Source organism: Clinocottus analis, unplaced genomic scaffold, assembly GCF_023055335.1.
Source record: "Clinocottus analis isolate CAN_PGR_092001 unplaced genomic scaffold, fCliAna1.0.p SCAF_20, whole genome shotgun sequence".
Lineage (NCBI taxonomy): Eukaryota > Metazoa > Chordata > Actinopteri > Perciformes > Cottidae > Clinocottus > Clinocottus analis.
In genome coordinates this window covers 14,230,281-14,242,417 of record NW_027175932.1, presented here as the reverse complement: position 1 = coordinate 14,242,417, position 12,137 = coordinate 14,230,281, and the positions used below count along the sequence as shown (strand labels likewise).

Below are 12,137 nucleotides of genomic sequence, written 5' to 3'. Positions count from 1 at the left end.
CTTCGCTCTGACGCGGCTCTTTGCCTGGCTCTGGCTGACTGTCAAGAAATAAGACTCCCGTCTCTTCTGGAGGAAATGCCACAGTTCCAGAAAGGTAATTTATGAAAAAATAGTTTAATATACGGTGACGACCAGAAGAAGTAGTTTGTTATTCGTACATGTACTAGCTACCATTGAACGCCGTAGTCTCCAGGTTAATACAGAAGCGAGCAGGGGAGTCGCGCTACCTACTGTTTTGGTTTGTGCTCAGCTAGCTAACATAGCACAGTGTTGGGTATATGCACACGAACACAACTAGTGTTCAACAATATTTCCTGTTTTAGGGATCTTGTCAAACAGTTGCCGTCATATTGCGTTTAACGGAGGCGCTGCCATGACGTAGAAGTTTCCGATACCGAGACAGACAGGTAGAATGGAAAGGCCTGACCAGTAATGTGAATGAAAATGTATAAACTAAGCAGAACTGACTCCGGACGGCCCCATCACAGACAGACCAAAGCAGCATTTATCAACTGGATGCTGCTTCGGTTCACTTTTGCATCAACCACCTAAGTGATACAGGTGTGGACAGAAAAAAACTGACCAGGAGACAAAAAACACATCTTAAGGATGTTATTACTTTTTAATTTTAACTCCTACCACATGATGTTGACATAGAAGTTTCATGGACTCCGTCACAGCTGGTAATCCACATGAAAACAGCTGCTCAACATTCATTTCAAGCGTTTTAATATTATTATTTTTATTGAATAATGTTTTTTGTGTGTTTTTTTTGTTGCTCTTCGTGAGAAGTGACTCAGCTGTTTCATATCGGAGTAATGTCTTCTTGAATATTGCCTCATGCCACATTTCACTGTTTCCTCTATATACTCTCTTCTCTGTTTATTCCCCTCAGGCCGGTGAGTCTCTAAAGCCAATTTCCAACATGGATGGTGCACCTGAGCACCATCCATCAATCTGAACCTCTTGAACTGTCTGCTGTTTTTTTTACACTGCTCTCACGCTGGTTGACAGGAAATGAGACGCTGCGGCCCTGTGCCACACCATGAGTGTCCAGAGTCTGGGAGGAGCCATAGGGGATTCCCTGGGCTCTAGCCTGACGGTGCGTATGAGCGGAGCTGGCGGAGGGTGGAGTGCTGCCTCTCTGAAAACGGTTTCCTCTGGGCGGATCGCCTCTCTATTCCAGACCATGGTTCCTACCGGTTACACCAAGCTGCAGGATGAGCGGCTTGCCATGGTGGACCTCGGTGCTAAACCCGAGGCCGCCTCGCTCCAGAACGGCTACAGACAGGAGACGTCGCACGTAGAAGGCCGACGGCTCCTGGACCGGGCCTCTCGCTCCTCGGTGACTTTATCCGACTGTGGAGACGGAGCCTATTCCGAAACGGAGCCTATGCTGGCTGAGAGGAGGCTCTCCACGGAGGAGGCAGATGACGAGGAAGAGGAGGAGGAAGTGGATGAGGAGGAAAGGCCCAGATCGGCTGTGCAGAACATGCCCAAGGAGTCGCCGCTCGCCATGGCGCTGCAGATCTTGCTGCCTTTCTTGCTGGCTGGATTTGGAACTGTATCCGCTGGAATGGTGCTGGATATTGTGCAGGTAAGCTGAACCACAATGCAACTATTATCCAAAGCACCGTTGAGAGCTCAAGCATGGTTGGCATTAGAGGTTAATTCCAGTTTATCACATGCCAGGTCTTGTTTTCATAGTTGGGGGCATTGTTTCCATCTGTTGTGATAACACCGTACTCAGTAAAGTAATCAGTGGGCTAGGGAAGCATGGTGTCACCGCAAGAACAAAGTCTGAAGGGCCAAAAAAATGATAAGGATTGCCGTGGGCGACTGTGGCTCAGTGGTGAGCGGGGTCGTCTTTCAATCAGAGGATCGGTGGGTTGATCCCAGGCTCCGCTAGCCCATGTCGATGTGTAGTTGAGCAAGACACTCACCCTAAATTGCTCCCGTAGCTGCGCCTACGGAGTTTGAATGTGTTAAAAGGCCCTGTTTTGCCTCCGTGTCTCACCCGCAGCACTGGGAGGCGTTTCAGTACATCACGGAGATCTTCATCCTGGTACCTGCTCTGCTCGGCCTTAAGGGAAACCTGGAGATGACTCTGGCCTCCAGGCTTTCCACAGCGGTGAGAACGCACACGCACACGCACACGCACGCACGCACACACACACACACACACACACACGCACACACACACACACACACACACACACACACACACATACACTATCAAGGAGGCATTTTTATGTCCTCTGTGAAAACAAACTACCATAATTCAAGTTTTTATGCTTATTTTTATGGTTTGAATAGATTCAGTTTTTGTCACTGAAAGGTTTAGGCATTAAATGCACCGTGGCCATAAATTAATGCATTTATTCATATATTGTGATATGGCAAACAGTAAGCCTGCATGAGAGAAGAACAGACGTCCCATATATATTCTGCTGAGTCAGTTTTAACTGGATGAGCAGTGAGAAATATTACGTTTTCCAACTACTACAACTTATTCTTGTTGTAATTAGATGGCTGGAATCCAGCGTCAGGCTGCGTAGACGCTGTTTGTCTGCTTCTTTTTTTTCTTTTTTTTTACACCACAGCCGAGTTGACAGAAAATGTTTTTCTGTTATTGTGTTCACCTCCGCTTCTGCCGTGTCAAGCCGATGCTAAAGCGTCATTCCCTCTACTGACCATCAGGGGGCAACTCCTCTGGTTGTATAGAAGTCTTTCAGAAAATGACTCTCAATTAGAGATCCTCTGGGCGAGACACTGAACCCCAAAACTGCTCCCATACTGTGTGTACGTTGTATGAATGTTCGACAGTCCTGATGGGCAGGTGACCCCTTGCATGGTAGCCCCTGTCAGTGTGTGACTGGGTGTCAGTGTGTGACTGGGTGTCAGTGTGTGACTGGGTGAATGATGACGTGACGTCTCTAAATCACGCCTCCACATTCCAAATATGGTCATGTCCGGTTGCAAAAATCAGAGACAAATTGCTGAACTCAAGGCTTCAAAACATCAGTCCACAAACCAGACGGCCTCTGATAGCCCGTCTGTCCCAGCCCGTCTCACAACAGCAACTCTTTAGTCAACCAGATGTGTGATGTCATCGTGTGTTTGTTTGTGTGGCGTTGCATCATTTCTTTGTGGTGGTGTCTCGTCTCCACAGACTAAGTCTCTCTCTCTATGTGTCTAGTCTCTAACGTCTTCTACTCCATTAGGTGAAATGGAGAAGGACACAGGCTCACGGCCTACCGATGTTACTGTCCCCTTCTTAGCTCAAGTTCTAATCACTTCTGAAAGTTCAATGTAAGAATTATTTGTGCTGCATCTCGATGGGATTTTGGTGCGAGAGCTCTGTGGATTAGGAGTTGGTGGAAGGAATCTGCTGATGTAGCAGAATGAAGGGGTGGTTTCCTGTAGAAGAAGGGGAGGGATCCAGGATAACGGAGCAGTCAAGACGGCCAAACTGCTGCTCCGCTCGAAGCTCCCCCAGAGCAAACAGTGTGAACAAAAGACGAGGGGCAGGAACAGATTTCGTCAAATCATAATTTTTTTTCTGCATGTGATATCCTGTAAAAACTGCATCATAAACCTGTGTGACTGCAACACGCCCACAAGTGCACGAAGAGCTCATCCAGCCAGTGTTTGTCAGTGTGTCCGGGACGTCTTGAACTCTGCAGAGCAGCAGCAGCAGCAGAAGAAGTAACCGAGCAGAAAGTCTCTCTTTGTTTTTTGTGTTTTTTTTGCTGGCTCTCCATTGGCCTCCTCCGGCTCTCAGCACACAGACTCCACATTGACACTGTGCTGTGTCAACACGGACAGTGGAGCTCGGCACAAGCCCATAATTCCTCAGCGGTGTCCCAAAAAATAGTGTTCATGTTCTCCCACACAGACGGGCAATGAAAATATTTTTGTGAATAAGACAAAACCTGTACAGTCTCTAAAGGCATGTGTATGCATATTAGGAAAAGAATACTGCGCAATATAATTTATGTGGAAAAGCTGCAAAACTCAATAAGACAGACAGTAATTTAGTACTGCACTTGCATAAGGACACTACTTTTCCCCTTTTACAATAAAATCCCTAGAACTATAACTATAACAGTCCACTTCTGCATTTCCATGCTGTTTATTTGTCACGCCCTCGGTGTGTTAAGACCTTAAGTGTTATAGCTATGCTCCAGAGTGTCTGTCATTGACTTTCCCTGACGACAACACCCAGACAGACTCGACAGACTCGATGAGCTCGGTTTGCATCAGTGTTTCTTATATAATATTGTCGTCTTTAATACCAAGGTGACATTTCTATAAAGTTTAAACTTGACAAAGCTTTTCCAGAGCCACAGCAGACATTATACAACTGCTAACCACGACTACCGAAATGATCTTCATTTATATACAATGTGTTTCGTCCTCAGTCGAGTAGCAAAAAGTTATTCGCCCCCCAAAAAAAATCACCATTTGCAACTTCTCCAATGATGATTTACGAGAAAATGACATTAATGCATTCACAATTCAACCACTAAGACGGTCAAATCAAACTTCAGTCACTGGACCTCAATTTAAGGAAAATGTGAGGGAAATGTGCCAAACTCACGGGACCGTAGGAGTTGCTGGTCTGCCGCTGTATTGATCGGTTACTTAGTTAGGTGTTATTGTGTGACTTTGGTTTTTAAAAGGGTTAGTTTGGTTCCACCAACACTCACACAACCCCACCTCAAAACATCCACACTATCCCTTTTTATCTGAGGTACCCCTTTAAATTCCTGATAATCTGGTGGACTCTGGGTAACAGGGCTTCAGAGGTTTCAGGTATTAAAAAGCACTCGTAGAAAACTCAAAGAATGTTACCAATTGTTTTTCCTTTTTTCCTTTTGTTTATTCTCTCCTGTTTCCCAACACAGGTGAATGTGGGCAAGATGGATTCTCCGATAGAGAAGTGGAATCTAATCATAGGCAACCTGGCACTGAAGCAGGTAATGGCTCCCATTTAAGCCTTAGTCCATCTCCATGCACGTGTGTGATTCTATTTAATCATATCATATTTAAGGATATATCACCATGGATGTTATGTGTAACCCTCTCACCATTACCAGTGGTGGAAACTGTCTGGATCCCGGTGGGCGTTTGCTCAGACTGTTTTATTGATATCTCAGTCTATGTAGTAAGAGTACGTTCTCTGGTAATGATCTACCCACACTGACAAACGCATGCAACCTCGTAGGGGTTTTGTATGCAATACACGTCAGCAGGAAGTATTATGTAATAGATTAGTAAAAACCGACCCAGACATAACATAATTACAGTACTTTACCTTCATGTTTTGTGGAACTTGACCTTGCATGAGTAACCCTTCTGCTGATCCTGTAAGCACTGTTTGTGTGTTTTTCCACATGCGTAGCAATGCTGTTTTTTCCCCTCATCCAATTAGGTCCAGGCCACGGTGGTGGGCTTCCTGGCCGCCGTAGCAGCCGTGGTTCTCGGCTGGATCCCGGAAGGGAAGTTCCAGATGAGCCACGCAGTGCTGCTTTGCTCCAGCAGCGTGGCCACGGCCTTTATAGCCTCCATGCTGCAGGGTAAACACACACACACACACACACACACACACACACACACACACACAGTGACAGCTGAGGACCGCAGCTTAAAATACACTGTTAACACTGTTGCTGTGGAGAGGCTGGGTCACTTCTGTCTTCCTCCAAGTTAAACACGTCTTCCTTTCTGACTGACAGGTTGTTTGATGTTTGCTCTCTGAAGGACCCCTCTTTTCTTTGTGTCAGGTTTCATCATGGTGGGTGTAATCGTGGGTTCGAAGAAGACTGGCATCAACCCAGACAACGTAGCCACACCCATCGCCGCCAGTTTTGGTGACCTCATAACCCTGGCGATCCTGGCCTGGATAAGCCAGGGCCTCTACAAGTGCCTAGGTAGGTGATCAGCTACTGCCTTCAAAAGGAGATCCCGTTGTCTTTTCATACATATATATATATAAAAAGACATATATATGTATTTAAAAAATAAATAAAAAAGCCACACCGACGGACAGCCTTGCCGAACGACGCACAATTACGCAGCGCCTCTCAGTTGGACGCCTCCAACCTCGCCTCTGCGATGTTGTGCGTCCTGACCGGCCCACCGGGGATTTCCTCGCATCAACAAGAACCACACTTAGTTATAACGCAACGCACAATTATGCAGCGCCTCTCATTGGGCTGGGTGCACCGCGGCGCACCCCCCGGGTCATCAACGATGCATGATCAGCATTTCACTCACCAGACGCACTTAACCCTCTGTGGGGAAGAGGTCATCAGTAAGTCCTGAGATTCTAGATTCTAGGTTCTCTGCGAGCTCCACTGACCAATCACAGCGCATGTAACTAATCACATGTCCAGACCTAGAAGTCCGTTTCATGTATTTTATTCAGGCTAATCTTGCTAAGAGGAAGACAGGTTAAATGTATAGAATCCTGTGAAACAGGTTCAAAGCCGTAGCAGAGGCCTGAAGGAGCAGAGGAACAGATGAAGGCAGCTGTGCAATGAGAAAATAAGCTAATAGGCAAAAATAATTATAATACATGTAGTGTATTTGTGAAAAACAATTACATTATAAAATCGCTATAACTTTTAATTATGAAAATGAAAAATATATATATTTTTAATTATAAAATAGCTATAACTTTTAATTATGAAAATTAAAAATATATATATTTTTAATTATAAAATAGCTATAACTTTGTGATTCTGTTTAGGCCACCAGAGAAGGCTTAGAAGGCCCTGACGGCCTGCCACTGATAAAAAGATAACGGGTCAGAGTCAGTCGGGGTGTCCTGGTCTTTGTTGATGAACCGACTGCAGCTGGAAAGGAACCGTTCTTGTGGAGTGAGATCTTGGTCCTGATGGACCACAGCCTCCTGCCAGACAGAAGGGACTCAACACTTTGTGTCCCGGGTGACAAGAACCAACAGTTAGTAGAGATGCAGGAGGAACAGAAAGGGCCTCATTTCTATCACCTTTTTACTGAGTTTGTCACATAAACTTTGTTGTACACAAGGTACCACAGACAGGGATTGATGCATTTACAAACAACTACATACACATACCACTATTGCCTTGCAAAGAAAAATAAATGAGAATACATAAATCCACAAGCAAACAGATTGACAAAACAAGGGCATGAGGGCATAATAAGTGAAAAAGGTCACCAGTGTGAACACGACCTCAGAGGTTAACCTGACAGATTTTTGGAGTTCAAATTGTCCATACATTGCACATGCATTCATGAGGTGGTGGATCCTCTCCACCTAGTCTCCAGTTAAGATACGCTTTGGATTGAAGCAACACGAAACACTTTGACAATCACTGAATTTGATAGAAACGCTCCTCAGCTCAGCTGGAACCTGGAGGAAACTTCCTCAGTCAGCCAGCAGGGGTCCCTCCTGCCTCGCTCTGCTGCAGCGCCGCTCTCCTCTTGCAGAACAGAGTGGCCCTATTGTGCCACACATTCCACATGTTTAACTCATGTAGCACTGAGACCTGCGTCCCACCACCTTGTGTCACTCAATCCGGTGGACACCGGGACTCGTTTCCTCTGGAAAAAGACTCTCTGTCTGGTCTAATTATGGGACACAGACATTCAGCACAGTGAAAGGAGCAGTTCAGCGCCGTGAGCTAAATGTGTTAAACACACATCAGATTTCATAATTCCACGCTGGGGTGTCTGGCTGTGTCTCTCCCGGGACAGTGGGCCCTGCTGTTCGGCCACACCAACACTTTCCTGTTAAATTGGAACTAATGGTCAGTTTATTCTTAACAAATCTTTATTTAAACCGCGTGATTATCGACACAGATATGAGCTTAATGCCTCTAATGCTCCTAATTTTGAGGTGAACCAGCTGAGCAGAAATGGTGAAATGTCGCCGCTGCAGGAGCCAAGAGGAGCCCAGTCAGGTTTATTTATAACGCACCTTCAACAAACAGGCTGGAGCAGGCTCAACAGCAGATAAGAGCATGAGACGGAGCGGACACCGAGGAAAAATCAAGGCCAGAGCCTTGACGTTTGTGCTCATGTAGCATCTCAGGCCCGTTTCAGGGCAGTCGGCAGGACAATTGACTCCATGGTTTCGGCAAAATGGGGATGATAGGGTTGGTATTAAGTCCAATAAATAAATCGGGATCAGTCTAGACTTGAATACTGAGTTAAGCTGCATTTTATATAACAATCACATATCCATCTGTTATGACACATTGCCCAAAATGACAAAAAGAGAGGACATTATCCTCCTGTGTATTTAATTTTTTTCACCACATCATTACATGCAGCCATAAACTGGCAGCAGGCTGCCGAAAAGCAGTAGAGCTCCAGAGCCAAATGTCTGGAGTAAAGCTTGTGTGCTAATTGATTTAACAGAAAGTAGCAATTTTCTTTACAAAAATAACATAGATTTGCAAAGTAGGAGTGGTTTCTGTTAGTTGTCATTCAACGATGTCCTCAATGTTCCGCAACATAGAAACACACGCAGTCTCGTGGATAGTTTAAGGATGGTACAGATGTCATTTTAGTTTGAATACTTTTAGCTTTGTTTGTGAGAACCATAGCGATGAGAGCCGTGAGACTGAACCAAAAACAAAGCGCTGAAAGATGTAAAACAAAAGCGTCGCAGAGCTGAGGGGAACTGCAGAGTTGGTGATAATTCATTGTTGGTGCTCTGAACAAAATCAAAACATCTTAGCAAATAAAATCCCAAACCTGCAGGGTCAAACCAGACAGAGCGACAATGTACGTGTTCGACAAATAAAATCAGTGGCATAAGGAATAAGCCATGTGGTAAAAGTGAGTTTTTAGAAGAGATTTAAAAAAGCAAACTGAATTTTTAGGGGGGGGGGGGGTTATGTTCTTTTAAAGTTCTCCAGACTTGTCCATGTCAAAAAACTAAGCCTGAAATAATTAGAATGTGTTACTTGAAACTTCCTGGAAGAATGTAATCTAAATTCTCCGCAGCAGGGCTACCCGATGGCAGGGTGCCAGAGGTCCATGTAAACAGTTTAACCTGTAGTAGACCCTCGTTTGGAGCGCATACGATCGGCCGCTGACTCTGTGAATGCTCACTCGGTGTCAGATTCCCCGTCAATGTGGGTCGATCTGGGTACAAGGCTCCGCTCTCAGCTCTGTATTTAAGGTCCAAAAACCCGCTGGAGCCCGTTCCAACCAGAACACTGGGACATTTCTGTTCTCGGGTTACACTGATGATGAATCTGTTTCCTAATGACGGTTATTTAGTGCTCGGAACTGGATCCTGCTGGAAACATCTGGTCGTCGTAGCTCGAGGCAGGTGCTTTCCCCTAATTGTTTTTTGTTTTTTTTTCAAACTCGTTGTGCTATTTTGTAGTTTGAACAAAGCGGTGCTTTTGTTTAGAAAGAGAGCGAGAGGAACCTTCCCTGTGTTGGTTCCACTCCATGCTCCGCATTTCAAAAAACAAAAAAATTAATCACAAAAGCACAGTCACCTGAAATGGCCTTAGATAAGGTTCTGTATTACCTTTGGGCCTTTATTTTTTCCAAAAAATTTAATTATATGGAAGTTGTAGATTGGATTTTAAAAAAAAAATCAAGTTTTATGTCCTTTTTCGTCATATCAATTAAAATAGTTAATAGGTGAATATTCCCAAATAGATGCTTTCAATTGAGAAATTAATTAGCAAGTTAATTCAGGATCGTCTTTGGCGCATTGGACACGTTTGTGTTACTCAAACTAAACTTTCTGGGGGGAAAGAAAGTATAATTTTGGACTGTACCCAGCTAGTTTACCGTGCCGTTCCCCAGTGCATGCTGGGAAGGGCACCAAACCGCCATCCAGACAGAGAAAAATGAATGCCGTCTCTTTCTGTTCTCCAGATACCTACCCGTATGTGTCGTCACTGGTCTGCGCCTTCTTCATGTGTCTGACTCCTCTGTGGATCGTCATCTCCTCCAAGCACCCGGCCAGCCGCACCCTGCTGTACTCCGGATGGGAGCCAGTCATCACTGCCATGGTCATCAGCAGGTGTGTTGTGTGTGCGTGTGCGCGCGCGTGTTTGTGTGCCGGTGTAGTCTTCAAAGGTGGAAAGAACTGCTATTCTGCGTCTGCAACTCCCGGTGTCTGGATGACTCATCCCCCAAAACAAATTTGCAGCACCCGAGCACATGCACCCTCTGGTCCCCTGGCAGCCTCACTAATGCAGCCAGTAGGAAGGGAATACTCTGAGCAGGCGATACTGCATTTCTCAGACAATCAACAAAAGCATTTGCACACCATGAGCAAAAAAAAACAAAACTATTGCACCGTGTTCCACTCTCTCCTCGTCGTTACCACTTTGCAGCTGATGAAGCATTTCTCTTGGCATTTATAGATAAGCACACAAATTCACCGTCTTCCTCCTGCCATGCCCTCTTTTGTATCTTTCTGTCTTACACACACACACACACACACACACACACACACACACACACACACACACACACACACACACACACACACACACCAGTTAATCATCTAATTATGTTGTGCTTTGCAGCATTGGAGGGCTCATCCTGGACAAAACGGTGTCTGACCCAAATCTGGCCGGCATCGTAGTGTACACGCCGGTTATCAACGGTGAGTCACAGTGTTGGCACTGCTCCTTCCTTTTGCTGTGAATGGCTTCGAGGTGTCACTGTTTGGATCGCAATCGCTTCACTGCACCAACAGACGAGGGCAATCCGGACCAAAGGTTTTGATACACAGCTTCCTAAGTCCCGGGGATTTTAGAGAAGAGTATTACATATGTAACAAAATCTTGTTTAGTCAGATTGCTCTAATCCTATTCAGTCAAGACTAGAATGGATCCTCTCCTGAGAGTTTGTGTTTATGTGTTCACGTTGCGCGCCTTGTTGGTGAGGACTCCTGTATCTCTACGCCTGTCAAAGGGTTGCAGTTCTGTGTGTGTGCTAATTTAAATGCAGTGTGTACTTCTTTTTTTTTCCGTTACGGTCCTCGCGATATGATGAAGTCATAAATTGAGACGTGAAGTTATATATTTACACGAGACGGAGCAGTGCAGATTATGTTTGCTTTTTTAAAGCAAGTTTAGGTATTGAGAAGGAAGAAATGTTGTCAAAACATCTCTCCCTTTGGGTAATTTAAGATGTGATATCCCGGGAAGAATCAGACAATATTAAGCATAACTATGTAGTTAAATGAAAAACTCATTACTACACAGAAGAGTACCAGTGCTGATGGGAAGAAACAAGTGCAGCGGTTAGTTGAAAGCTTTCTTCAGGACATTCTGTCCTATAAGGCGGCAGAGAAACATCCCAGTTTCATTCTATACAGCAGACAACAACGTGGGGTTTTGGGTACGGAGAAACTGCTGCTGTTGGTCCAGTTTGTCTATCAATTTTGCGATTAATGCAAAGTTTGACCCTTTGGAGCTGAGATTCAGACAAAGTGTTTACACACAAGATGGATGACGCACCGTCGAGTCTATTTGTCTTGTGCTGTGCCGCTCCCAGGTGTGAATTAATGTGGAACCCAAAGAAGTGCTGATACTCCGTCAACAGTCCCCTGATTAATGAAAAATACTAAATAAAGACTCCAAGTGCTCATCAGCATAAATGAGTGACCTAATGAGACAGTCTGTCTGTCTCCACTCCATAAACTGGTGCCGTTCCATTTGCTCTTGCTTCTACCTCCCACCGCTAACTGGCTCAGCCACGGTTGCCAGGGCCCTGGCACCTCCACAACAAGAGATAAGCTTTTAATTAAGCGCCATTAATGAAAGACATTTAACGAGATAGGAGTACGATTCTGACTCTTCATTGGTTTCTGCGTCGAGACGCATCACAGACAGGGAACAGCTGGGGGAGTCTGCGCCCCGCTTGTGAGGGGGGCGCAGACGTTTTTATGCCAGAAAAAGAGCGGCCGTTGTTTTGTGTGTTTTTTTTCTTCTTTCCCATCTCCTATGATTTTTTTCAGCGTGTGAGGAAGCGGTGAGGCGGGGGTGCTCGTGTCGTTGGGATTGATTAAAATGCACCGAGGGTCCTGTTCTAATAAAAGAATGAAATGAAAGAAAAGGGAGACGCAACAGAAAGCGTGGAAGGAAGTGTGTGGATGT

General features: G+C 45.2%; 1 protein-coding gene across 1 annotated transcript in view; it reads left to right on the top strand.

The window, feature by feature from the left end:
- The window catches only part of slc41a2b (solute carrier family 41 member 2b), a 32,307-nt gene continuing 20,170 nt past the window's right edge, over positions 1-12,137 (top strand). The window contains exons 1-8 of the mRNA XM_068586837.1: positions 1-94; positions 1,015-1,597; positions 2,024-2,131; positions 4,911-4,982; positions 5,438-5,582; positions 5,790-5,936; positions 9,901-10,048; positions 10,560-10,639. Of these exons, the coding sequence (XP_068442938.1) occupies positions 1,046-1,597; positions 2,024-2,131; positions 4,911-4,982; positions 5,438-5,582; positions 5,790-5,936; positions 9,901-10,048; positions 10,560-10,639 (1,252 nt within the window). The 5' untranslated portion in view covers positions 1-94; positions 1,015-1,045. The remainder of the gene's footprint in view (positions 95-1,014; positions 1,598-2,023; positions 2,132-4,910; positions 4,983-5,437; positions 5,583-5,789; positions 5,937-9,900; positions 10,049-10,559; positions 10,640-12,137) is intronic.